This window comes from Falco biarmicus, chromosome 1, assembly GCF_023638135.1.
Source record: "Falco biarmicus isolate bFalBia1 chromosome 1, bFalBia1.pri, whole genome shotgun sequence".
In the NCBI taxonomy this organism is placed as follows: Eukaryota; Metazoa; Chordata; class Aves; order Falconiformes; family Falconidae; genus Falco; species Falco biarmicus.
In genome coordinates, this window is record NC_079288.1 from 78221948 (window position 1) to 78249836 (window position 27889).

At 48.4% G+C, this 27889-nt stretch overlaps 1 protein-coding gene and 2 long non-coding RNA genes across 4 annotated transcripts in view; 1 reads left to right on the forward strand and 2 right to left on the reverse strand.

Moving 5' to 3' along the window:
- Positions 1-6626: 6626 nt before the first annotated feature.
- Positions 6627-11391, reverse strand: LOC130143575 (homeobox protein HMX1). Its single transcript, XM_056326301.1, has 2 exons — positions 10578-11391; positions 6627-8868 (listed from the first exon to the last, which is right to left on the reverse strand). The coding sequence occupies exons 1-2, from the start codon at positions 10837-10839 to the stop codon at positions 8294-8296; spliced, it is 837 nt and encodes a 278-aa protein (XP_056182276.1). The 5' UTR covers positions 10840-11391; the 3' UTR covers positions 6627-8293.
- A 201-nt stretch (positions 11392-11592) lies between these two features.
- LOC130143577 (uncharacterized) lies at positions 11593-27815 on the forward strand. The gene is made up of 6 exons (XR_008819774.1): positions 11593-11730; positions 21406-21473; positions 23885-23995; positions 24115-24202; positions 26525-26570; positions 27581-27815. It is a non-coding gene; the product is annotated as an uncharacterized LOC130143577 (long non-coding RNA).
- LOC130143578 (uncharacterized) overlaps positions 16296-27889 on the reverse strand; it is a 42021-nt gene continuing 30427 nt past the window's right edge. The window contains exons 3-5 of one of the 2 annotated variants that reach the window (XR_008819776.1): positions 24764-24841; positions 18733-18950; positions 16296-16589 (exon numbers count right to left, since the gene is read on the reverse strand). This is a non-coding gene — a long non-coding RNA (uncharacterized LOC130143578). The other variant, XR_008819775.1, reaches the window with a different exon arrangement.

Consider the following 27889-nt stretch of genomic DNA (forward strand, 5'->3'; position numbering starts at 1 on the left):
CAGCCGGGGCGGAGGGAAGGATGGGTCGGGGGGAGGGAGGAGGGGTCGGGGCGGCGGAGGGAGGGGATGGAGCTAGAGGGAGCCAAAGGACTGAGGACAGGGGGAGCGGTGCAGGGGAGGGAGGGACAGAGGGAGGGGAGGTGGCAGGGAAGAGAGGCAGAGAAGAAGGAAAAGGAGCAGGAGCTGGAGGGAAGCGGGGAGGAAGGGATGGGGAAGGAGGGTGTGTGTGTGTGTGCCGTGGTGCTTCTTTCCTCACTGCCGATGAGATGCGCCCCGAAAGGGTGCCCTGGGCAGCAGGGGCAAGGCAGGGCTGGCTGCCCTCCTGCCCAGGCCCTTGGCTGCCAGGCGGCAGAGGAAAGGCAGAGCCAGGCGCAGGAGAGCCCACGGGGAAGGCGAGGAGGAGGTGGGGTGGCAGGACGGAGATCTCTGAAGTGAAGAAGGATGGAGGGAGAAGACTGCAAATGAGAGCAGGGGAATGGGGCGGAGTGCAACAAGGAAAAGCAGTGATGGCAGTAAGAGCAGGCAGGAGGGAAAGGGGAGGCCGGGAGCCGGCAAAACCCTTCCTGCGTGTTTGTACAGCACCTGGTACGACACCAGGCAGTCTGCTGAGGGCATTTGCTGTAGATTATCGATGCCGTTGTAAGGGGGTGGGGGGCCCTGGTGAAGAGTAATTCATACAGCCTGAGTCCCATCCCGGCGGTCCTTCTGCTGGCAGGCCCTCAGGCCGAGTGTGCAGAGTTCCCCAGGAGAGACAGGGATCCCCTTTCCTCCCGAGGAGCCCCGTGGTGTCAGGCCACCCCGAAATCCACACCCAAACCCCCAAAGCGTCTGCAGAACCCTTCTGTGGTTTTCATGAGCTAAAAGTTGTATGAGATCCCGCATTTGGGACAGGAACGGTGAGAAAGTGCTGGCCAGTGTGCCTGTGTCAGTACGCCCAGGGTATGCTTTTTGGAGGATGGAGAAGTGCTCGCCTGTTCTGTGGGACTTGGGGAGGGATCGGTGTGTTTCTGTTCTATCTGGAGAACTTTGGCTTCCCACCACCTCCCAGCGCTGCAACGTTTTAAAAACCGTTTACGCTACCCCTGGGCAGGGCATCCATCGACTTCAGAGCTGCCACCAGCTGGGGATGGCGGGGGGGAGCCCTCGCCCCCCCTTGAGGCCCCCTGTAAAGCCAGGGAAATGTTTCCAACTGGATTTTAAGAGGCCTTTAGTCCGAATCTCGAGGTTTCCGCCACAAAAACTGCTGAGGGCAAGCGAGAAGCCCTTGGAAAAGAGTTGATAATAGAAGTGCTGACAGTCTCTTAAATATTGTGATGGCAGAGATTCCATGAGCTAAAATCAAGGCATCTTAAGGCTTTGGGCCGTGTGAATCTTTAACGCACTGGTACTTGAGAGAGTGGGTTTCAGCTCTTTTTCTTGAAAAGTTGTTTCACTTTATAAATGCACTCAGATTTTAATGAAGCCGTCTGCTGGAGAGCTGTACATTTTCTACGAGGAGGAAAAAAAAGAAGAAGAAAATAAAAAACCAACCTAACAAGTCCGTCTTCCATCAACACGATTATTGGCCAAATGCCCAACTTGTTGCATTTGTCTTGCAATCTCCAGTACAAGCTGGTGGTTCTGACAGAGGGAAGTGTCCCCTCAAGAGAGAGTGATAGGCCAAGGAAAAGGATGGGGAACAGTGGTAAAAAAATGCAGAAGCAGCTGGAAAGATAAAAAGAAATTCCCCGTGAGCTGGTAAAACTTGGAGCATGGGGGACTTGGATGCCAGGTAGGTCGGTCTTTGCCCCCGCAATCCTGTCTTGGCCTCCCTTCCCGCTGTCCGTGAATGAGGCGTGTCCCAGGTGCTCACATCTGTTCTTGCTGCAAAGCAGTTCCCTTTTAGTCCCGCAAAAATCCATCTTAAAAGCAAATGCGTTGACTCAGTATGTTTTCCTAGAAGACTTTTTCTTGGAAGAAAAAGGGAAACTTGAAGAAGGCAGAAAATAAGAAGGAAAATGAAGAAGGAGACATGATGTTTATCTCCTAACTTTTTTCACTGCCCCCTCTCCCCGAACTGTCCAAGTTCAGCCCTTGGAGACCCGGCCCGGCAACACACCTCTGGGAAAGGTCTGTTTTCCTCCTTTCCCAGCCCCATTTGGTCGCTTTACAAACCCGATATTTCCCCTGACAAACTGTGCAGTGAGGGAGCACGCTACCGTACCGGATCTCTCCAGCCGCTGGGGCAGGTTGAAACCAATTCACTGGCCACAAGAGGATGGGGGGCCTCCGGGGTCCCCCCTACAGCGAATCCTACAAGCCAGATCCGTTGACGGCTCCTCACGCCCTCTGCCAGGGTCCCCCTTAGCTTCAGGGGGGAGTAAAGACTTGGCTTCGCATGTGAACAGCGGAGCCGTACCCTGCCAAGCCCAACCACCCGCCCGCAAAGTGTACTTCCACAGAGGGAGCGCTCTGCGGCGGGGAGGGTCCCGCTCCAAGCCCCCAGCAAACCCTTCCGAGCCCCGGCCCGTCCGCGTTCGGCCCGGAGCTGATGGGGCTGTCGGTGCCCGAGGGCGAGAGACTTTGCCAGAAGTCTGAGCCTTTTCCGAGTGACTGGCTCCTGGGGCGCGGGCAGCGCAGCCCCGGCAGAGGCTTGGCTGAGAGCGGCCGCGGGGCAGTGGGGCTTCGGCCGGAGTCTCCGCTTTCTGCGAGACTCAGCTGCCAGGGGCTGAGCCAGCAAAGGGGGTCTCGCTGCCCAAGGGCTGTCCCCCGCAGCACTGCTCCGCGTCGTGATTCATTCCCCAGACTCCGAAAGGCCTTCGGACAAGGTGCTTAATCACTCGGTTTAAGAGCAACAATTTTCCTTACAATAGGTACAGGTTTCCCGGCACTGATACTTTCAAATTCCGCGTTTCATTCGTATTTTATGTGGGAGGAACCTTGTCGTCTGGGACGTGTCGTGACAGGGAGGCCGGTAACACACAGCAGCAGCGCAGGAAGAGCGAACCTTTTTCTTTGAATAATATATTCCTGTATCAGAAGCTAACAGAAACCTTTCACCTGGGCAAGCTTTTCACCAGAAATCACCCGGCACACTTCTATTTCCATTTTAGCTCGGAGTGCAAAAAGTCTCCTACTCTAAATCTAAATCCGATGGAAATGAAATCTGATTAGATCCTACAGAAACGCCAGAGTCCGGTTTGGGTTATGGAACCGGGCTTGGCTTACCCCCCGCTGTACTCCAGGCCCCCTCCGGGTTTGACGTCCCCTCGCAAATAAGACCCGGGTAGTGCGGGCACACCGGCACCGTGCAGCGGTCTCCAAGCCGCCCCCGCCGCCCTCCCGGGACGCAGCCGGGGCCAGCGGGTCCAAAACACAAGCGCTGCCTGAAAGGTTTATGGAACTAACCTGGCGGCGTCGGCCACCTTAGCGCTGCAGGTCCCTACAATAAACTCGATTTTGCGGTTGAGCAGTAGCTGGGTATAAACTGCCGATTGCGTTGCGGTGTCCCCCTTCCCCGGTGGGGCGCCGCCGCCCCCGGGTGCAGGCAGTGGTGCGGGGCAGTGGGGACATCCCTCGCCTGCGCCGGGGGTCTCGGGATGGGAGGGGAGAGCAAATGGCTTGACTGGCTGGAAAGCAACTCTCCCCGGGGTCCCACAGGAAGGCTGCTACCAATGTCACACATAAACAGGCTTCTCGGGGAAGCGGAGCGCGCTAAGCCAGCTCCTTCCACCCAGAGGTGCGGGACGCAGGCTGGTCGGGCCGCGGGGAACCCCGGGGCAGAGCATCCCTTTTCAAAACCTTCTGCTTTCCTCTAAGGTCAGTTCAAAGTCCTCAGATAAATCGCCTTCCTGCAACCTCTGCACTTGATACTCAAAATCCTAGAAGGGATTTCCGAATAAAGCTAGTAATTCTCGGCTGCTCAGTAGACTGGAATTGCTAAAGAGAGAAGAGAGGGAAGGGAAGGGAAGGGAAGGGAAGGGAAGGGAAGGGAAGGGAAGGGAAGGGAAGGGAAGGGAAGGGAAGGGAAGGGAAGGGAAGGGAAGGGAAGGGAAGGGAAGGGAAGGGAAGGGAAGGGAAGGGAAGGGAAGGGAAGGGAAGGGAAGGGAAGGGAAGGGAAGGGAAGGGAAGGGAAGGGAAGGGAAGGGAAAAGAGGAGAGGAGAGAGGAGACGAGACGAGACGAGACGAGACGAGAAAAGAAAAGAAAAGAAAAGAAAAGAAAAGAAAAGAAAAGAAAAGAAAAGAAAAGAAAAGAAAAGAAAAGAAAAGAAAAGAAAAGAAAAGAAAAGAAAAGAAAGGAAAAGAAAAGAAAAAAGAGAAAAAAGAGAAAAAAGTTTTAAATTTTAGACACATATCTAGGTTTTCATGAATATCTATTTAAATAGACGTTCATGTATCTCACTACACAGAAATTAAAATGTAGGAAGCATTAAGAAATTCTCCATAAAGTGATACTCATCGGGAATGGAACGGGAAATGTAAGAAAATTGCCTGGATCAGGTCTGAGGCTGCGAGCACTAAATGCTGCGAGTCCGCCGAGGTCTGGAGCGAGCCTCCCGCCGATCGATGGTGGGAGCGGGGCTAGCATCCCGCCCGGCCGGCACGTTCACAGCGGGCAGAGACAGACTATTCCAAGATAATGCAGTATAAAAGAAAGGAAAAAAAATATCGATCTAATTATGTTGTTCAACACTGGAGCCAGCGCGCACCTATGAGATTTATCAAGTATTGATTTGCATGAATATTTTAGACCGATGCCTACGAGAAAAGTTATAGGCCATCTTAAGCCGGTGAGCAATGTACCATTTGCAAAGTAGCCATTTAACAAGGTGCTTTTCAGCATATCGATCGTTTTCATTTAAAGTGTAATTAATAATAACATCTTATGACAGCTACACCAGGAATTTATTTCAGAAGGTCAGTTCAGACCTTATTTTCGTTTGCTTTGCTTAAAATAAAAAATAAATCTTTTCGCTAATTATTTCATTAGCGTCCAATAAACACAAGTTATCTTTATGAGTAGTCTGGCAAGGCTTTCCTTTGCCTCGCCTCTGGAGTGCCATCTAGCTAAGCTGTTGTAGCAACATTCATTAAATAAATGTCAACAGACAAGGATTTATGCTGCATAATAATATTACAGCTGTAGTATAACTGCATTTATTTTAAAGCTATTCTGAGGTTGCTTTGATCTACAAAGCAACAACTTATGTCTCTAAATGTCGCAAACAGTCTTTGCGAAACTACTTTGAGTTTAACAGTCCTCCAACACTACATTCTGTTTGCAGAAGCACAAAGCGTGACTCTTACCGCTCTGATTTGCTCAACAAAAAATACACACAGGGAAGAAAACTGCGAGGAACCCGCTGTCCTGATCTAAAGGGTGGGCCTGGGGGGTTTGTTTTGGTTTGTTTGTTTGTTTGTTTGTGTTTCTTCCTGTTTGGAAATCTTCAAGGCATATACATCAGGGACTACGCCTTCTGCTAGCTGTTTCTCTGCACCCTGCAGAAATGTCTTGCCACCAGGTACAATGAAAAGCGTCGTTTTAAAAGCTACGAGGTAAAGAAACCTGAGGTGTATATATTCCTACTTTCAGCACATACTTTTAATAAGCTACTGTAAAGCACTTTCTGCATGTACAGAATAAGGCATAAGTAAGCACTTTTTCTTGGATGAATTCACGTCTTGCACCTTTTAATATTTTACTATGATCATAAGTTACAAATACAGTGTATGAAAAAAAATCTGTTTATTGATATAATCAGAACGTCTTTAAAAAACAAACTAATGTCAAAACACATATTAAAAATCCAATTGATCATTTAGCCCTGCCAGTTCCTTAACTTCAAGAAAAGAATATTTAGTAGAATCAGAAGTATAATAATCTCATATGTTACTCCAAAGAAAAGGCATGTGGAGAGTGGCAGGCGTGTTAAGTTTTGCGTTGGATTACAATCTACTCTGATATGACTGTAGTGAATCAGGATTTTACTCCGGTAGGTAACACTGGGAGATCTGGGGAGCTGGAAGTGGTGGGGGAAAACGATCTGGCCGCTTTCTTCCAGGGGTAGCCAGGCTCTGAACGGTACCAAACCAAGTGGTTGCGCCCCTCGGAAGAAACATCGTCCGAAGTCCCCTCCTCTGCCCATGAAAAAGCTGGAGTCCACCCCAGCCGCTCCCCCTGCGGCCGGCAGCTCCCGTCCAGGGTACCGGCACCCCCAGCCCCGCCGCCTCCCGGTCCTCCTTACACTGCTCGGGGACCAAGTTTCAGAAGTTTTCGCCCCAAATTCGGGTGCTTGACGGATATGCAAAGCAAACAGCTGGCGAAGATCTCCCGGAGTGAGACGAGGGATTTCAGAGCAGTTGGAGGAAAAAAAACCCCAAACAAAACCCAAAAAAAAACCACCCACAAAAACAACCAAAAACCAATAGCTTCCAGAATCGGGGCTCAAGTCGAAACGAGCACCCCGGTAAGTTAGCACTTTTCTCAGGAACCCAGGATAGATATATATTTAATTCATTCTCGAGTGTTTTTGAGGCTTTCAGCGTCCCGACTTCAACTGCGCAGGCTGATGCCCAGAGCCGTGTTTCAGGCCAAAGCGGGGAGGGAAAAAAAAAAAAAAAAAAAAAAAAAAAAAAAAGGGAGGAAAAAAAAAAGCTGTGGAGAGGTTATAATCCGCCCCTGACCCTTCTTCTCAGGTTTCGTATCAAAACTGAAGCTCCGCCGCATCTCGCCGATCGATTTCATAACAAGGAACTGTGCGATCGCTCCAAATATAATGTAAAGCGTAGGCAATAGTAAGAAGTAGATGGCTCTTCCTTCACTAGAGACAGGTCCGCATGCACATACCCCAACAGATCCAGGACCCAGCTTTCCCCGCGGGGACACCGAGTGCTCCAAGCTGGTCGGTTCAATTACATCTGATTATGCCCTAAAACATACGATCAAAGCTTGACCTTCCACCATGACTGAGTTTTATAAGGCCATTTCCCCCTTAGTATTCGGAAAAAGAAATTCAAACCTTTAGAAACAATGATTGACCCGATATTCATTTTAGCAGTGGGTAGAGAGGGGAAAACAGTTATTAAAGAAAATAGCTTGGCATGCATAATACGTCATATAATATCACATTACAGGTTACCTTGCATAACTAGCCATACAGCTCCTCAGTCTGTCCCCATGTGATTATTTTTCTTTCCTTCCTTTTTAATTGCCAGTGCGAACTTGTAATCTATCACCTTAACTGGTCCCGTAAGAGACGGACAAGCCGAGGTGCGTTTTCCTCAGCCGCTCCAGGAGACCGAAATAAGTGGCAAACCCATTGGTAAAACACAGTATGTTGAATTTTATATATATATATAATTAAAAAAAAAACCACTTGTATTTTTGCTGATAGTTTGCCAGGGAAATAAAACGAAACCAAAGAAACCAAATCCTCACAGCTCGAACTTCGGGGGGGCGAATTCATTCCAACAATTTGCCTTCCAGTTGTTTCAAATCACAAAGCCTGCACCGAGAAGGATCAGGGAGCATCAGCACATGCTTGGGTATCGATCGTATGAAAATGGGAGTAACGGGGGATAGGGGGGTTGAAGGGGGGTGTGGGGGCAATCTGTACGAATTAAGTGGCTAAAACAAAGGGCCCTGGAGAAGCTGCTGGAGGCGAGGGTCCGCAGGGTGCCCCGCTCTGCACGGAACGCAGCCGGGGCAGCGGGGAAGATGAAGGGTTTCCCCAGCAGGGGCGCGGGCCCGGGGCGGTGGAGGACCCGGGGAATGGCCCTTGGCCGCGGCGGGGGCCCCCAGGCTTCGCCGTCCGTGGGGCGGGGGCTGCGGCGCTGGGGGGCGCCCCGGGCCCCGGCCGTTCCGTACATTCGTCTCACGCTTGGCAGCTCTGCAGGAGGGGAAAAGGGTCTGGGGGTGCTTGCTGCCCCCCGGAAAACGCTGGTCTATGTCACCCCGGGGCCGAGGGGGCAGTGAGGGCTTTGCCGCTGCCACAGGGCTGCATTTTCTTTGGATGCGCGGGGCGGGGGGGGGGAGCCCCGCCGACCGGCTCCCGGCTCCCGGCTCCCGGCTCCCGGCTCCCGGCTGGGGTCCTCGTAGTCCTTTCGGTTCCCTCCGGCTACTGCGCGTCGCTCCGAGTTAACCCCAAAAGTAAGTTTATTGCACGTTTAAAAAAAAAAAAAAAAAAAAGAAGTCCAAAAGCAGAAAATCGAGAAACGTGTAAGTTGGAAATCAAAAGTCCGGGGAGGAAGGGGGGTGGAGCTGGAAGCCGGGGGAGGGGGCGAAGGGGCCGCGGTTTCGGCACAGGTGGGCGCTCAGACGAGTCCTGTCATCTGCGATCGTAGGAACGGGAGGGAGGCGGCAGGGAAGGTGCCCAGGGGGTAGCTGACACCGCTGGAGAAGCCCACCAAGGGGGGCGACATGTGGGGCAGGGTGAAGCCCAAGGCGCTCGCCGGCGAGTTCTCGTGGTACAAAATGGGGACCCGCACTATCCTTTGAGCGGCGTGGGAGAGGTTGGCCGCCTCCAGGTCGGCCGCCAGCTGCCGCTTCCACTTGTTGCGGCGGTTCTGGAACCAGATCTTCACCTGGGTCTCGGTGAGGTGCAGCGAGGCGGCCAGCCCGGCCCGCTCCGAGCTGCTCAGGTAGCGCTTCACGTCGAAGGTGGACTCCAGCTGGAAGACCTGGCTGCGGCTGAACACCGTGCGCGTCTTCTTCTTGCGGCCGGCGGCGCGTTGCTCCGGCTCTCCCGGCTCCTCGCCGCGCTCCTCCTCCTCCTCGCGGCTGCCCGGCCCCGGCCGCCCGCCCGCCGGGCCCCGCGCCGCCGCCCGCCCGCCGCCGCCCGCCCGCTCCGCCGGCTCCTCGGGCAGCTCGGGCGAGTCCCGGTCGCTAGCTGCGGAGAGAGGCAGAGGGCTGGGAGCGGGGGCCGCTGCTCGGGGCAGCGCTGCCCCTCGCCCCGCTCGCCGGCGGGGGAAGCAACGCGGCTGCGGAGCGAGTGAGGCCGGGGCCGGGGCCGCCTGACGGGCGGGGAGCCCGGGCAAAGGCTCCCGCCGCTGCGCGGTCTCTTGCCATAGCAACTCCCGAATATTTGTGAGTATATACACACACGCGCACGCATATTCATGTCGAAACACAGAAGTTACATTTCACGTACATACACATGCGCTCGCCTGCGTAAACACGCCTATAGGTGCGGATGTGCACGTGCATCTCGGTGTACGCACGTACCTAAATGCACACGTATACAATATACATATTCTTTCAGATATATGTTTCGCACACATAAATGCAAGTGTACGTGTATATGTATACACACACGTATATACGCACAGAAGCATGTATATACTTTTTATATACGTATGTACACCTATGAATACGCCTGAACTCTTATTTATACACACATATATCTTTACACACAGACGCATGCACAAATATACTTACGCACATATGTACTCGCAAGTACATATGGAAGTATATTACTGTGTGTAAGGGGGTAAGTATAGTAGTGCGTGTGTGTGTATATAAGGGAGGTAAGAAACAGACATTTTGGCTTCACGTTATTCTGAACTCGATAAACCAAATGGATGGGGTCAGCTACTCAAATCCCGGGACGTTGCCTCTCAGCACGTCTCCGTGGAGTTTCCAACACTGTGCTCTACATTTGCAATTTTACAGGGAAAAAAATATTTCCTACCCTTTAAAGAACAGAGGGAAAACAGAAAAGGAGGGGGGAAAAAGCGAGAAAAACGTGGCAGTTGTTTCTGGGGTCGTTCTCTGTTTCTAGGCGTACTTCTGAGAGAAATTAAAAATATTAATAAACCCATCACTGTAAAAAGAAACTCTTTGGGTTACAAATCACGCCTCTCTTCCTCATTGAGCAATCGTGAGAACTCCACGGGCTCGTATAGGATCACAGAGATGTACCGAGGGACAATATTTTTTCTATCAGGATAAAAATAACCACTGAACGCAGCCCATAAACTTTTTCAGATGTTAATCCTTGCCCCTGAACCCAGGCTTTTCCTCCAGCGCCCGTTCCGGCGGGGTTCCCGCGGAGGCAGGCCGCTGCCTGCCGCGCTGCGCGGAGCCGTGCTGCGGGAGCGGGGCAGCGGGGTCGGCTCTGCGGGCACGGGGCCGGGGCGCGGGGACACCAGCCCGGCGGCTCCCCCGGCTTGCCGAACTCTCTGCCGGGCTGCTAGGGACGGGGGTCCCGGCAATCCCGCTTGCTGGGGCGTCAAAAATAGCCATAGCTCCGTCTTAAAAAAAAAAAAAAATTAAAGAAATAGGGGAGGGAAAAGGGGGAAAGAAGAAAATGCCCGAGCAAGCAAACGACCCCTGTTTACGTTCCGGGCGGCAGGAAGGAGGCTCCAGGTGCCTGACACACAGGGAGCATTTCCGGAGATTTACCCTGGGCGGCCGAAAACGGGGAGGCAGGGCGAGGGCTGCGGGCCACCCCGCACATCTACTCCGCGCCTGCCCCGGGGGCGGCGGCGGGACTCGATCTACGGTCCGGAGGGAGCAGAGGCAGCCCCCCCCCCCCCCCCGCTTCGACCCCCAGTCACAGCCTGGCCCGGTGATTAAGGGTAGGGAAAGGCGACTTACTGTCGGGGCTGGCGCAGCCCAGGAAGGCGGCGTGCGCTCGGCGGTACCAGCCGACGGCGGCGTCGCGGAGGGGGCAGCCCGGGGCGCCGAGGCGCAGCGGAGAGCGCGGCCCGCAGCGCGGCCCCCCGCGGCCGCCGCCGCTCGCCGCTGCCCGCCGCGCCCCGCCGCCCGCCGTGCCCTCGGTGCCCAGCAGGTCCTCGATGAAAAAGGACGAGACGCGGGCGGAGGTGGAGCCGGCGCTTTCCGTGGCTTCGTCCGGCATCGTCGGAGAGAACTGCGGGAGGGGGGATCCCGGCTCCGCCGGCGGCTGGCTCCTCGGTTCCCCGCTGCCCCGCGGCCGCCTCTTGCCTCTGCCTAGCCCCGTGGATGCTCTCCTGGTATAAAAGGGTTTTTTTCCGGAGTAATCATTTCAGATCGCGGTTTGCCATCATTTCCTGCAAGCTAGGAGGGGAGGGGGGAGGGGGAGGAGGGGAAGGGAACGGGGAAGGAAAAAAAAAAAAAAGCAACCCGACAACCCATCGGAGGCGCCAGATTCTGCGCGAAAACGATAATAACGAAATAAAAATGTCATGCGAGTTAAACGCTGGGCACGAGAGGGGGGATCCTGCGATTGGAGGAGCGCGGCGGCAAATGGGATTTCCGCAGGGGAAGCGCAGGGCGCGGAGCGCGGCGGGGCCGGGCGCTGCCGGTGCCTGGGCGTGCGTGTGCGTGTGTATGTGTGCGTGTGCGTGTGTGTATGTGTGTGTGCGTGTGCAGTGCGGGGTGGGTGTGCATGTGCGTGTGCGTGCGCCGCCCCGGGGCTGCCACTCACGAGCTCCTTATTTAGGTCAATTAGGGAGCAAATCCCGGCGCGGGGGGGGGGGAGCGGCAGCGCCGGCCTCGGCACACGGGCCGCAGCCGGGGGGGCTTAGCCGCCCCACGTCCTGGCCCTCCCATTGGCCGCAGCGGCCTCAGCGGGCAGCTGAGCCAGCCAATCAGCGCCGCGGACACCGCAGTGATATTAATATCATTAATAATAATCAACCCCCCTCCCACCCCCCGCCGAGCTCTTTCATGTCTGCAGCGGCGGCGATGGACGGAGGAGATGCGCCCTCCGCCGCCCGGAGAGCCTGCACCGGCCTGCCAGCCACCGCCGCGGGCTGCCGGCGGAGCGGTGAGGTTGCCCCCCGTCCGGAGCACCCCGGCTAGGTCACTTGAACCAAGGGGGGGGGTGGGGGGAAGGGGGTGGGGTGGGTGGAGGGACATCTGCCCCCTGAGCTGGAAGTGTCCCGTCGGTGAAAGGGGGAGTGCCCGGCACGGGACGACAGGGAACCGCCGTCTACAGGGTCTCCCGGGGCCCGGTTGGTAACATTTAACCTTTTCCTATATATAGATTTATGTATACATATATATATGTATTCCTATATATATGTATATACGTATATACATATAGAAGAATGTTTGTGTAGATAGATGCATATTATACCTGTACAGTTTATTTGGAAAGCCAGCCAGCGCCCGCTCATGGAAGGCGGGGTCGCCCAGGACGCCCCATCTCCCGCTGCCCCTGACGGGGAGGCAGCGGCGATGCGCTGCCCGCTCCAGCACCCAGCCCACGGCTCCTGGCGTTACCCTCCCGCAGCCCGACTGTTTTATTTTTATTCCTATTGTAATTCCGCTTCATGGAAAGCCGTGAAGCCATCCTCCGCCTGCCCCCTTTCCCGAGACTTCTGGATCCGCCGTCCTCGAGACAGGGACCCCCAGCGCCCCCACAAACTCTCCCTCGCTGCAGGGCGCCGGGGCAGCAGAGTTAGCCTCTGCCTTTTCCCTCGGGAACAGGCCAGCCGGGTCTCTAGAGGGACGGGTCGACCCAGAGTGCACGTCGGAGACCCGTGGAGGTTCATCCGGCAGTGTTCATCTGCAGGTCAGCTCTCTCCTGCTGCCCTGCTCTGCTCTGCCTCCTCGGCCGGCATATCCCTACTTGTCCCCCGTTACGGGTCTCCTGGACAAGAGCCCTTTTCCCAAGGGCCGCCTTCCCCTCCCGCTTTTGGACGGGGGCACTGGCTGCTGCCCGGCGGGAGCGTCCGGCGGGGCCGGGGCGCAGCCGGGAGCGGAGCCAGCCTCCTCGGCACGGAGCTGTCCCGCTCCCCTTCCCGGAGTGGCAATGGGGACCTTTGAGGTCAAGGCTTACTCAGGGGAAAAAAAAAAAAAGAAAAAACAATACAAACAACAACAACAAAAAAGAAAAATAGGAAAAGAAAAGAAAGAAAAATAACAAAAAAAAAAAAAGAAAGAAAAAAAAAAGAAAAAAAAAGGGAATAATTCCAGTTCCAAAGACTCCAGAAAGATGCCAGCAGCCAGAGCTCCGAAAGGGACTCTGGAAAAGCAGGGATATATGGCAGCGTGTTCGGCTTTCGGTCCCACCTGGGCAGAGATCGAGAGCAGCCTGGGGAATTGTAAACCAGGCGAAAAGTCGTTTGGTCACTTGTTGCACAGGAGTGATGTTAACAAGCATTGGTTTGATGCTCTGCGCATCTTGGTGCATGTTGCTGCATAGGAAATACGAGTCTGACCGGTGTGCCTTAAGCATCCATAAACTGTCAGATCTGTTTGACTGCCAGACTCAGAAAAATATACGTGTGTTATCCGGAATAAAGAGAAAAACGTGGACCCTGGTTACTTCTATACATTTTATATGCAATGTGCAAACGATATGCATGTATCCCGTACTCATATTTTATAAAGTGTTCCTACAGTTTACGTAATATTGTCTGCTTTCCACTTAGAAATAGCCTAATAAAATCAATAAGAGTAAATTTGCTCTAGCTTTTTTTCCTCCTCCATATTTCTTTAGCATAACGTGTAACTAACTTTGGTGTGCAATAATGCTGAACTGTGTTTGTGAAAAGTCATGTATACTCAGACATATTCCTGAAACACAAAATCGGATGGATATAATTCTATACCTGCAAATATAACACTTGTACATACATGTCCGTGGGTAAGGGATATTTTTTTAAGCTTGTAGTTATGTTTAAGTCACACATTGCAGTAGTGACTTGACTACTAACATTTTGTGCTTAATACTCCTTGTGCTTATTATGATGAGGAGGAGAAAAAGGGCATGTGTTTACTGGATGTCTCCCTGCAGCCACCCAGCAGGGGTCCATGTAGGGAGCAGAAAAAGCAGCCAGTGATGGTATTTTCGTAATTTAATGCCAGGAGGCCCCTGCCCCAACTCCTTTCGATGTCGTTTGCCTGGGGGTAGCGCGGGGTGGGGTGTCCCCTTGTGCCGAGGGCATTGCGGTCACCCCGGGCTAACCCCCCGGTCGGGCAAGGACCTCTCCTTCCCTCACCACCCTCTCCTCCCCAGCCATCTCTTCGCGGCACCGTGAACCTTTTATTTTTTGCAGGCAGCTGGGTGGAAAGGCTTTCCCTGGGCAGCAAGCTCCCGCCTGCCTCCGGTGGGGCAGAAGGGGCTTCCCTCCGTTCTCGGCAGAGGTGGCTTTGAGACCAGATTTAGACTGCAGGTGGCGAGACCCTTATTTTTCCCATCTTTGCCTCTGTTTCTTTCCCCGGTACGTGTTTTATCCCGAGGCTTTGGAGACCTCCAGACCGCTGGCAGCTCTGGGAGGGGCGGGAAGGCTGCGGCCAGCAGCCCCGGCGCCGCTGCAGGTGGGGTCAGTCCTGCTGAGCAGTTCTGGCTCCCAGTCCTTGCCGATCACTGGCGTGGGATGCCCGCCGGCCACCTGGCGTGGGGCGCCCGTGAGATATGCCCCCTGTCACCATCTCCAACGGCGCCTGAGCCTTCGACAGGGTTGGCTCGACGTGGGTGCAAAGCAAGGCCGGCTGCAGCGCAAGGGGCAGGGAGGAGCGGGGATTTGGGGCCGGGCTCCGGAGGAAACCAGCAGAAGGAGGGCTACATGTGGGGCCGAAAACAAGGCAGGGCAAGAGCCTCCGGTGAGCCACGGTGATGCCGGGCCGGCCGCTCCGGCCGCTGTCGTGGCGCCTCCCGGCCGGGCTGGAGCGAGCCTGCCTGCAATGTGAATGCAATTACCCCGCTGGTGTTTGATGTCTCCCCGTGCTCTCCCCCCATCAGCACTGCCTCGATGTGTCGTAAAATAGCAGCGAAATGAAAGACAGGCTTCAGCGCTCCCTGCCTAACCTCTGCTCCTGCCCGCTTCCGAGGGCCCGCCGTACGCTTGGAGCCCGGGTCGTTTGACCCCGAGCGCTGCGGGAGGGGGTGGCTTGCGGGGGTGGCGAATCAGCCTCCCTTCTCCGTGCCAAAAACCTGCACTGCGCAGGTCGCCCAGTTCCTATCACCCTCCTAACGGGTCAGGCGGCAGCGCTGCCGGGTAAGGAAATTCTTGGCCAACATCTGCCTCTGGTTGATATACTGAGATGTGTATCTATAGATATGTATTTACATATATACATTTTATATATATATATATGCGCATACTGCTAGATAAAAATAGTTTTTCAGCCAGGTTCGGTTTAACTGTAAGAATAAAACAAATAAAGACCGTATATGCATCTTCAGTAAACAGCCGTGAGCCACCAAAACTCAAAAGCAGATGCTCGGAAGCAGTGTTTGTTTTTCGGGTCCAACGCTCCTTTGGAGGAGCAGAGGTGGTGGTGGGATGGCTTGGATATCTACTTAAAGAAAACCTTAAAATAAAAGAGCAACAAGAAGATGTTTGCACCTCTAAACCCCTGTGTAATATCTTCCTCTTCCTCCTCCTCCCGGGGAGCTGGGGGAAGGGGGGCCCCGCTCAGCTCCTGGGGGAGGCCCACCTGGGTGAGGGTCCTGTGCGCAGCCCTCGGGGATACCCCATTTTGGGTGGCCTTTCCAGCAGGGAACCTGCAAAGGACAAGGACAACACGGCAGCAGGACCCCCCCTTTTTTTCTGCAGGTAGAGAAAACCCTAAACGCTTTCAAATGTGGCTTAAATAGCACTGAAGTGCAGCAACACTTTGTGGAATTCTTTTCCGAATTTGCAGTAAATTTTTAAGGGGTCTCTGAAGATGGGGAAACAGGAAAACTGATAATCATTGGATCCCCTTGCCCCCCCCAGTAAATTACCTCTATGAACCCAACCCTACCGAAATCTTCACCATCAGTCATACTGGCAGAGAAATTTTCCCCTTTCAAGGGTGCTGCACAACCCACGCAGGTTCCTGTGGATGTATTCATTATTCACAAATAGTTATTAACTGCTTTGGAAGGACACTTGAAGCCTGTGGCATGTTCTGACTGTCCATGATACCTGTTTGTTGCTCGTTATAGATGTCACACCGTTGGAAGCATGAACTGCATCGCTGAAGTGCTGGGTCCTTGCTGTATGAAGGGTATTTTAACCCATAATAAATTGTCAGACTGGGGAATATCCTTGGGTACATGAATATACTAGCAAAGAAAACTCTTTGAGAATGATTTTGGGGAATATCTATTCCCATGCGCTAAAATTCCAGAGCCCTTTCAGAAATATTTATTAAATATCTGAATGGACGTGGGGAGAGGGGTAGAGAATGGATCATCAGAAATTATATGATGTCTTTAAAAAAAGGTAGTCCCTAGTGAAATGAGCTAACAATTATAACACAGTCCTGTTTTAAAAGTGACTTTTCCAGAAAGTTCTTTGGCATTTATTTCCTGACACAATTTTAACGTGACTTTTTTTTTTTTTTTTTTTTTTATGTACAGTGAGAGAATGCATGGTTTTATTGGTACTGGTTAGGGTCAGCCACAGGAGAATTATGGAGGTCATGTGAAATAGGTGCCAATAAAGCTTTTATTATTGTTATGCAGACAAAAGAGCATTATGGAAAGAGATCCTTACCAGACCTAACCATGGATATTTTGTTCTGTTAACAATCAAGTTGGAAAATACAGAGACAGAGTAAAAAAAAAAAATTACTTTTCAGAGCTATTGAACATTGACCTATTATCCATAAGACTTTTGGAATTATTTTCCCTCAGAAAATGCAGATCTCCTGAAATGAAACACTGCACACAACTCTTGGCTTTGCCTAAAACAAAAGATCAAGAGAAAAGAAAATACTGCACTGTCACAACAGTATATAACTCTTTATATTTTGAAATAACATTTAGCATTTGATTTTTGTGTTATGCAAGATAAGAAAATCAAAGTATTTTTTTAATTAACAAGGTAGACTTTAACTCTAATTTGTATGCACCTACAGTTTGAATCTAAAGATTTTCTGCCAGAAGTTGAAGCTGAGGATTCTGAAGTAAAATTTCATTAAAATGCTGTTTTCCTTCCCTGATCCAATCTTGAATGATTTTAGTGAAGCGTTAAGCCATTTTCAAGGACTGTAATGAACTTCCCCGTGTGTTGATACATTGGATTCTTAGATCAAACTTCAAAAACAGTTGGAGCTTAGTGAATTTAGTAAAAAACTCATACCTTCTTAAATCTGATTGACTCAGGAGTTTTAGATTAATTCCAGGACAGAGCCAAATTCAATCAAAGAAAGTATTAAGAACTTACAGTACAAAACATCCTTTGTCTTTTACAGTTGTGTAAAAGGAAAATTGATGCATGGATCAAAGTTAGCCTGCAAATAACATTAACACTGGGGTAAAAATTACACTAGCTTTTGCACTTTTATAGTAAAATGATTCAAACTGTGTGTATTCCAAAGGGAAAGGTTTAAGAAAACTTGTGAAAATTACATGGAGCTTTATTAAATAAAAAAAATCACCTATATTTGTGAGTTATATTAATAAAAGGTGAGTGAGCTCTGCATAGATAGAAAACAGAAAGCATCTCCTTTCCACTGTCCTGTAATTCCTTTACCATAGAAGAGGACAACATACCAAGCTTTAAAACTGTGATTAGATCAAGGAAACCTTTTTTCATTGTCATGTGAAAATTATACCTTTGCAAATCATATTTAAGTGAGGCATATAGATTTTCCCACTAAAAAACTCTGTCACAATGATACATATACAAATGTAAAACCATGAATTTTTGAGTCAGTTCAGAGATAATCTTTATAGAAAACAATGAGTAGTTAGAGTTTATGTGAGTCATTAAAATCTGGGGATGAAAGTAATTTTCAAATGGTTCTGGATTGTATTATAAATAAAATTGCAATGCTCCAGCATATGTGGAGATATGTATCTGGAGATATATACAGTTACATACATGCAAATATGTTTATTATGGTGTACAAAAAATAACATTTTCACATAGCGTGAAAGTAGTGTTGAAATGCCTTTAGAAAGGACTGGACCTAGTCAAAATTAATATTGTAATGAACTCAGATCCTAATGTAAATCCATGGAAACCCCAGATGCATTCACTTTCTTGTTCTGAATTATTTTGTTATCAAGTCTGATTAGTCCTAGAGAACCCTGAAGCAGTAGGAAGGCTGGGTCAAACACTGAGTGAACTCGGTGGTAAAGCTCTGTTTGCTTTCCCTCAGCAAGCAGCACTGAGATGTTCTATCTTCCCCAGGATCTCATGGGGCTCGGCAGGAAACCCAGCTATATCAGCTCCTTCTCACAAGATTCCCCTTTGACTTCACAAAATCCTTGAGTTGTGTTTGGATGGCACAAGCCAGTTCCCACAGCAGTTCCTTATGAAACCTGAACACCATGGCCAGCATTCTGTCCTTGTGAGGACATGAGAAGTCAAACCAGAAATTTACACAAGCCTCTGGCTATGAATAATAAAATCTACACTGCAGTTATCTGAAATTGGAGCAATAGGTGGACTTGCTGCAGGAAAATTTCCATATCACACTTTGTAAATCCATGTCTTACCCAGAGCAAGCTAAAGTCTTGATTTAAATGGAGGCAGTACTGGAGAGATGGGCAAAGAGGGCTGAAGGTACACCCGTGTTGTGTGTCAAAGAGGTACGTCCTACCAGCTAAGTAGGAAAAGGTGCAATAGCCCTTTTATCGCCTTCTGTCATGCAAAGTTCTCTTACCACATCTACTGGGAGGATTAATCAAAGTGGAGACCTCTACATCTAACCTTTTCATCCTGTGCTCTTCTTAAAGACAAACCATATCTAGCCAATATTGTCCACATAATCAGGGAGTAACTGTCATGTAAGAAAAGACAGATGGATCACTTCACATGTCTCCTTCCAGCTGTCTGGTCTTGGGGAGGATTTCTTGCTGCTTCATGACAATACATACCATGGTGCAGATGGGTGAAGGGCAGCTCTGAGGGGAGATGCAGTTAACTGGATTTTATGAGGCAAAGGCACTCAGTTGCAGGTGGGACTGCTCCCTTTAGCAAGCACACAGTGATAGTGTGGTGTCTCCACTCTGCGTCACAGATGACTTGGTCTTCCCTTGTCCTGCTCAAATGCTTCATACGACTTGCCTTTCTTGGCTGAGCATGTATAGGCAAGCTAGAAAGAATCGTGGCAGAGGTTTAGACAAATTCCTGTTCAAAGTCTTCACTGTAAACTTACTCCCTGGCAGATTTTGGCCTACTACTCCCCTTCCAGGCCATGTCAGGGCATTTATAGAATAATAAAGTCCACAGTCTGGTCCTGGTAGGTATCAGACCAGTCTGTTTTAAAGTGGAAGAGCATGTAGTCTGCAGACACAAGCCATGCCATTTGCACTTAGGACTAGAGGATGGGGCCAGCATGGATCCAACCCAAAGCAGCCAAAACCCTGCTGTTTGCTTGGCAAGGGACAGCAGTTTCCTCAGACAGTAAGAAGAAAAGGTGCTCGTCATGACAGTGTGCAGTTATGGTAGTTTGGGTAGTTAATGTGTGTTTTGCAAAGGGGAGTACCTCTTGCCTACACATCTTCCTCTCCCTAGATAGCATCCTTGCAAAAGCCTGGCAAACACCAGCCCTTTAGCAGTATTTATAGCTGTATCTCTATCTGAGGAGCCACTCTAAAAGTAGGCTAACTCAAAACATACCACATCACTGCTTGGAAATGCAGATGTGAAGGGATATCTGGTTCTAATATATAGATCACCTTATGGTGTGGCAGGTTTCAGTTTCCACAATAGAGAGTGCATTTGTGCTAGGAGTGATTTAAGCCATTTGGGACCTTCAAAAGCAGAAACCCTTCATGAACCTTATTGGAAATGACTACACTTGGGGGAAAAAAAAGGAAGAGAAACTAGAGGGGTGATCCAAGATCACACACATCTAAAGAGTGGAAAGGAAGCCTTTTCCAAAATGTTGCTCTTTCTCACAGAAAACACCTAAGTTGGGTGTGAGAGAAGTATCTTCATTACTTTGCTGAGCTATGAAGTCTTGCTAATGCTGGTGGAACTGGCATTGCAAAAAGCCACCAGGTTTAGTTCAAAACAGTCAGTTTATTAAATACTAGCAATATCGGCTGTCATATTTTCTATTGCATTGTCCTTTTTACATTTCTCCTTTTGCTGCGGGAGGCAATGAGGAGGACAACAAAGCAGGCTTTTCCTTTCAGATACACCTGGTGGATTTGAGCTCTGGTATTTCTCTTTCCCTCACTGCACAGAAATCCCTTAGGAAGAGCAAAATATCAGCGTAAAGATCAGCTGTGCAGATTGGAAAGAAGGATTTTGCCCTTGGGTCCAAAAACTGGAATGTTTTCTGCAGATCATAGACTCCGTAAAACATATGTACTCAATAAATAAGCAAACAAGGCTTGTGCTTGAATGGGGCTTCCGTGCAGTCAAGGAGAAGAACATTTGGCAAGTTGGGGTCAGGGGGTTGATACTTAGGTCCCTTGTATCCTAAAGCCAGTCTTTTTTGCAAATACCTACTTTTCTTCTTCATGCCAACTGTGCTGTCGAGGTACAGGAGAGGAACCTTTCAGAAACTTATTCCAGGTGATTTGTAACGGTGCTTCCTCACAGAGCTGACTGTTCCCATGCAGAAAATGGAGGGCATATGTCTACCTTGTCAAAGAGGTAAACCAGATGAACTAAGAAGGCTTTCCCTCATCCGCATCTACTGTCTGGCTGCTTGCACAGATCAGCAGGGAAAACAACAGGGGAAATAGCTGGAAGGATGCCAGCACTCCAGGATTTTGGCACCCCTCTGTAGCAGGAGCTTGGGGTCTTTTGGCATCCCTCTGCTCCGGAGCTGTCAGCAGGTAACACACTCTGTTGTGTATCTTAGAGCTGCTGAAACATTACGTGCTCTGTCTCCACCTTTTGCAGAGATTGCCTGACCCTGCCCTGCTCCTTGCTTAGGGTGAGGTGGTTTCAATCCTCTCAGCAGCCCCAACAGGTCATCCAGTCTTGGTCATGCCTAAGAAGCTGTCCTCTTACATTTAGCAAGAGAGAAACATGTCCACCATCTGCTTGCAATTGCTCTCCAAGATGCTGAACACAGCCTTTGCTTTCATGTGTCTCCTGAATGTTTGACAATCAGGATATTCAGCCTGAGCATGATCTTATCGGTACTTTCTGGTTGTCAGACCAAAGGCTCAAACACCACCAGGTCTCCACAGGGTTCAGCCGGGATGGAGGATGTGTGCGTTAGACAAGGTGGCTGTCCACAGCAGCATGCACATGTTTCCTGCGTTCCAGGATCCCCACCTGGGGCAGGAGCCAGCCAGAAGTCAGGTGTCAAGTCTGATAGATTTATCTTGACTTTTCCTGTGCAGAGGGGCACCTGCTGAGGTGACCCATCTCCCCTCTCCATGCACCCCAAATTGGCAGGGATGAACGCTACCACCAAGTGGTGCCAGACATCACTGTAGAGGACAATGACATTAAACCAAACACCTAACTTCTAGCTGGTTGAAGCTGATTGAAATAAAGCCTACCTTTCTTTATTTCCTCATTTTCTGGCTGCTTCTAGCTTGTCTAGCTGCAATAATCCTTTCTCCATTTGTGCCTTTTAGTGTGAAGAACAGCAGAAGCAGAATAAAGACCTGACTCATCACTCCGTCTCCAGCTTACCCTTAAAAATGTATGCATGTAGCCTCAAAACTATGCCCTACAGAGATGCATGGCAGCCATTCCCTTACATAAAATGGCAAGTTTTGTGTGACAGTGACCCAATTATTACATGGCACAGTGAAGTCGATGTCAAGTTCAGCTGAGGATAAAAACCACGGTGTTTAGATTTGTTGTTCTTTTAGTCCACAGGGATAAAAACCAATTGAATCATCTGGAACTCTTCATTTCCAGCTTAATTTTAATTGTTTTTTAAGCAAAACAATTATATTTTTCTGAATTAATTATGTTTGGTTACGTGGATCTTAACCTTGCGTTCAATTCACACACACACACACACACACACAAAAAAGTGTCAAAGAAATATTTCCTTGGACATTGTGATGGTCAGTGAAGTCTTGTGAGCACCACTGGCATCAACAGTGGATTAAAGAGACATTGATTCTGAGTCAGAAACATCAAGCATCTTTTTATCTGATCTTGTGTTATTGCCTTCTGTCCTGTGCCGATATTCCAAGTGTTCCTACATGTTTTTTTCCTTTTGATATATCTACTAAAGCCATTTAAAAAAAATAAATGAAATCCACTGAGATTTGGCTCAAAAAACCCTACCTTATCCTGAAGAGGTACATATTTAAATTATCCTTGAGAAACCTGAGTCTGGGGAATCTGATTTCTTCTTTCCATAAGGATCAAATCTACAGTTTGCACGAGGCATGGGAAGAAGAGTTAATCAGTATTTGCGTGTTACTTAGAGAGGTTTGGGAGCCTTGTTGACACCTAATGAGAACCTACAGATTCTTTAGGTTCAATTTAAATTCAGATTAATATTCCAGATTAGATTACTACTAGCAATTTTGCAAGCACTAATAAATCCTAAAGGCATTATTGGTACCTAATCAGAAATTAAGCAGGATATGTAGACACTATTTAAAATTCTACCATGATCAACATGTTTAGAAGAAGTTTAAAAATCTTAAGGTTGTCATTCACGGAGTCTGAATCTGGGGAAATTATTAGCTGGCGTGTGAGTTTATGCTTCCATTTAGCAAGAATAGTTTGGATCTAGATGAGATCTGAGGAAATTAATCCAAAATCTGTGCCTTTTCCTGAGTTGGGAATTTTCTGAGTAAGTGTCTGGATCTGACCTATTTCAAGACAGTGATGTCTGACCATAGGCCACAAGGTCCCTGTTCCGGACTTGACTTATTTCTATTCTGCAATCTTACCTGACATTTTTCCCAGGTGCACATGTAGCCAGACTCCCTTGGTATGAAACACTACACCTGTGAAGCAATATGTGGAAAAATACTTTTGCTAGCAGGAATCAGCCTTTTGCATTTCTTCCTTGTGTAAAGTAAACAAAAAAAAGTGTCTGATGACTCTGCACTTACGTTGAAAAAGATTAAAATCCTTCTCTTTCTTTCCTCCCCCCTTTAGTTTCTTCTTCTTGTACTGGATTGCTCTATCAGCGTGTTTCAATCTGCTTTCAAAATATGTGTCTATATTTACTTGCATGGAAGAAAATGGGAAATATTAATATAAGTGAAACATAACTGAAAATAAGATGACATAGAAGAACATCCTTGTTAACCCTAGTCCATAGATATGATGATCTGTAGATATGTTTAAATTGCTTAAATACCAGGGCAGCAAGCCACTTGGCTGAGTTGGTGTCACTGCAGTCCCAACCAGCCTTATCACAGTGCCACCTCGAGGCCAAATCCCACCCGGAGCAGGCACACACCTCTCTAAAACGCTTTCAACCCGGACCGAGGCTTGCGTTTTTCTCATCTCCCTTACTAAAAAATTAGTCAAAGTGAAACACAGGTGAGGTCCGTGGTGTTAAACGGCTCCAAAAGTGTGCGGGTACTTCAGAACCCATCGGGATGCTCACAGATGTTGCGAGAGCGTAGTGCGTGTAACCGATTGCAAACAAAAGTGATGGCTGTGGTCTAGATGGATTAAGGTTTTTCCTAGCAGTTCAGTATTGCACAATCCAAATGCATAATAAACTTAGATCTGTACTTTTGCCAAGTTGCAATTTATAAATAAAAGGGCTCAGAGCAAGCCAGTTTTCCTATTTAGTTTTAATAGCTAATACTCTGAAAACCTCAAGGCTAATTAAACAGTTCATTGCCCTGCTGCATTTAATTATTCAGATATTGATCTAACATCTTAACACATAAGACAAAACAGTGACATATTTTATATTTGGAAATGGAAAAAATAGGAAGCAGACCTGTTTAAAAGTGATTTAGCACTTAATAACCAAACTCAAAGAGCAGTGTTTCCAAGTGTGGATTTTTTCATGAGCCACAGTCTTTCTGTCTATTAAAAAAAGAGAGGGGTGGGGGAAAAGAGTTAGAAAACCCAATCAACTATAGAATTTTCTACAAAGCCTGCCTCAATTTTCACATCTAGCTGAAAAAAAGCCTACACAGTACATTGCCAAACCCATGTGTCTCTACAAAGATGAAGACAAGTCATTTTGCTGGGAACATTGGACCAGCACAGAGGAATCCTGTGTTCAAGGTCTGACTCTACCTGAGATGACTTCTGACTTTGGACTAATAGATATTTAGCTTGCCTTGTTTCACTGTTGCCTGAAAACTGAGCCTCATACGTTTCCCTCTTTTACTGTTGTCTTATAGGACTTGGTCTTACTGGGTGCTTAGCTTTGGGACTGAAATAGAAACACCACCACAACACAGAACAAGCTGCTCTATATGGACAACTCTGGTGAGGTTCTTCTTTTGAAAGAATGAGTTTGTGTTCCTCCTTAGGTTTTCCTTTTTTTCCTATTTTAATGCCTTGGAAGCATCTTCACATTTTTGGGAAGCACTCTCATGACTTCTTTGGAAAAGCTATTTTCTCCCTCCCAACCAGAATCTGTGAGGCCTTTGGAGACCGAAAAACACAGATGTTCCGGGTCCGCCAGCATCACTTCCATTTTTATTACTACATAAAGCAGAAAAACAGAACCTGGGTTATTTGGAGTGGAAATCATCTATAATTTAGACATTTACAGCCAGCCTAGACACCCTAAACTGCACAGAAACATGAACCTAGCACACAGTCCTGTCTCATTCACAGGACACGTTTATCAGATACACTGTGCCTGAAAAGTGACTAAACCCCTTAACTGACTGTGAGGAGTGCCCATGGTAGCTGGCTGAGGTACACATGTCCAGCACATAGGTTGCTTAAATGTGACTACTTAGTGACTTTTGATATTCCCAAAGACATTCAAGACACTTGCATGGGACTTCAAGTATGACATGGGACCTCTGGGAGACTCACATGGTGCCAGAACAGGATCTTTTAATGCTATATGGCTGGAACGACACCAGACACATTGCTTTGGCAGCTGATTCCCACCTGCAAAGACAATGAGATAAACGGCATCATTAACGTCTGTATTTTTTTCGGAGGACACACTAGAAAGCAAAGTGATTCATCAGGCCCTAGGCACTATTCACCCTGGATTTGATTCTGCACGCTGGATGTAAGCCCTGTGGCCCGAAGCTCCCTGGTTTGAGGGCTCCTGCTCCTGCTAGAAAAGGAAGCAAACCACCATCACAAAGCAATTCAGTTACATTAGCTGTCGATTTGCAGTCCCTCTGGTGACACTTAGAAGGCCACCTCGAACTTGGTTCTGGGGCATAAGTAAGAAAGATAATGAAATTACCAGAAAATAATGAGCCGCGCACACGGGCTCCTATGCAAACCTCTCAGGTGCTCTTGGCTCCTCTGAAGTGGAGACTTCACTGCCAGACTAACTGAGACTGCTGACCCAGCTCTGAGTTCTTCCCACAGGGCAGCACAGAGCAGGGACTCTGACGGGAGAGGCAAAGCCAAAGCTGTTACAGTGAGGGAGGGCAGTAGACAGCAACAGGCTGTAGGAAGGGCTTCCTATGCTTTAATCCATGCAAAGGCTGCACTTCCATTCAAGACTGACCCTACAAGCTGTTAACGTTCTATGGCGGGTCATTAGATAGTGCTGGGATAATACTTTTCTCCCGAGGAAGTAAATTTAAAGTCCTAAAAAGCAACATGTATTTCAGTACAATGGCTTGGCAGGGGGGTGATTTAAAGCCTGCCATTTGGGAGACATCCACTTTACGTAAAACGCAGCACGTTTTGCTTTGGATCAGGAGCAAACATGGGTTTTCCCTTACTTGGACCTAGCACAAGTTATAGGTAGAATATATATATAAGAAGAAAGACAAAAAATAGCATGCAGCATATGGTCATTATTGCACAGTTCACTGGCTGGTAACTTGGTATGCTGCATCTCCAACTTACAGTAACTGACACCAGATAATACAGTTGGGATTAATCCAGGCTTTATGAAGTGTTCCAAAAACTCAAAGCTAATTATTATGTTTGAGATTCCCAGATTGGCATATGGTGTTAAAAAGCATTGTGCAGTTTAGGGGAAAACATAAATTCTGTAAGAACTGTATTTTGCCAGAAAGCTAGCTTTGCCCTCGAATTATTTACTGCTAATTGCAGGGAAGTGTCTTACATATGCCAGTACATTTCTTTTCGAATCTACTAGTTTAGCTCCTGGTGACCTTCTAAAAATTCCTTTATTAAAACTATGAGAAGAAAATCTGGTTCCCAGCCTGGCCAAGAGAGTTGAACTAACTGTCATAAACTATAGCGGATCATTTTGGATTCACATTAAAATCAAGCTTAATAACATGAAAGCTTGTACATAGTGGGAAATTCTACTTTAATTTCCTTCACTATCTGTTGAATAAAAATCAGCCATGAATATTTTCCTGGAACTTCTCTTTTCCTTAGGGCACTGGGTGCACGGATACAAGTTTACAAAGGCTGTACCTAGCGAGGGGCGTCAGGGGGGTGAGCAGAAGCAGAAGCAGAAGCAGCCAGGCTGGCGTGGGAGGGTGAGATCTGCTGATAGGCACTGGGACCAAAATTTCAACTTACCAGAAGCTGCTTTATCACAGTGACACTATTAATTTCTGAAATTATCTAGAATTATGTTGCTTGTTAAGCCTTTTTTTTTTTTCCCAATACGTCTCCACTGTTTAGATTTTCGAAGCGCTGCTGGAGTAATCTGCTGTTAACACAATTTCGGGTGAGCAAATTCTTTTTCAAAATACAACACTTCGCTGCAGCTGTCAGAGACCTTACTTCTACTATCCAAACAGCACCATCTTCAGGCACATTTAAAAACCTATCAGTTAGGTAGCGGCCACCTAGCCATTCCTCACATTGGGAATGGTCTTTTTCTCGTGCTGAAATTGCACTTCTTCTCCTCCTGGTTTTTCCCTGGCACTGTCTTTAAGTCTTGACACTTGTCAAAATTAGGCTATCAACCCAGTTGCACCTTTTGTGTCCGTATGACCGAAGCTTGTCTCAAAGCTTCTTTAAAAACTCTTTTTTAAGTTTTTACTCTTTAAAAAGTTTCACCGTTATACCTGTTTCATACTGTTTATTTCACTTATTTCTGGTGGGATTTTGTCAATCTCTTCAATAGAAAGACCTAATTTATTTTCATTGCTATGTTCAAACAGCATTTTTCAATGCCGTGTAAATTCTCTGTTTTTTAACCTTGAAAAAGACAATGCCTAGATCAATTACATTTCACCATCTACTTGAATTGAATGTATGTTTTTAACATAAGCTAAATCTAGTTAAGTCAAAAGAAATACACGAGTTATTAGGCTCTAGCAGTTACCTTAATTTTGTATGTAAACCAAACAAATCTGGGTTTGGTGGGTGTTAAAATCACAAGGAAATGCGGCAAGAAATACTCAGCACACTTTACAACGTCATCATAATCACCTACTGCTATTTCCCTTAACGAAATATCGTGCATTAGTTGTTTATTCCTCGAATATTATTTTTTCCTATAGTCCACCGGCAAATCAAGGGCAAAGACCTGCACAGCAGCTCCGCGTTCCGGTCGTGCGCGGTTTTCTGGAGCTGTTGGGAGGTGGGGACAGGGAGAGCCCCATCCCTTACATCGCCCACCGCCCACCCGTGGTCTCTGTGCAAGGCGGGTTGTAAAACCACTGTAAGTTCTTTATGGGAATGTTTAGCCTCTAGGAAACACCGTAACTGTTTCTGCCCTCTGTTTTCCAGGTAATAAATGGAGAAAAGATGCAGCTCCTTTTTCCTGCACTCCCGCTGCAGAGAAGGGTGATGCTTAACTTTAGGGAGGGTCTTCGCATCCAGCGTTGCCTCCACCAAATTTCCCCTCAATCCATGGGATCCCGTCTGTGGGTACCGTATCTTGCAGCACTGATGGGAAAGCACGCGCTCTCCTGCCTTTGCATCATTAGATAGCCCAACAACGCGGTGACACTTGAGGTTTTCCTTAGTCTTTATTTGGAAAAGAAAAATTCTTCAGTAGTAAAACTGACGGATTTGCCAGTTTTGTGTACATACAGT

Bases quoted from the DNA above. Each gene is read 5' to 3' on its own strand.
- LOC130143575 (XM_056326301.1), bottom strand. From the start codon at position 10,839: ATGCCGGACGAAGCCACGGAAAGCGCCGGCTCCACCTCCGCCCGCGTC. The intron at 8,869-10,577 runs GTAAGTCGCCTT...CTCTCTCCGCAG, and splicing joins GGGCTGCGCCAGCCCCGACA to CTAGCGACCGGGACTCGCCC.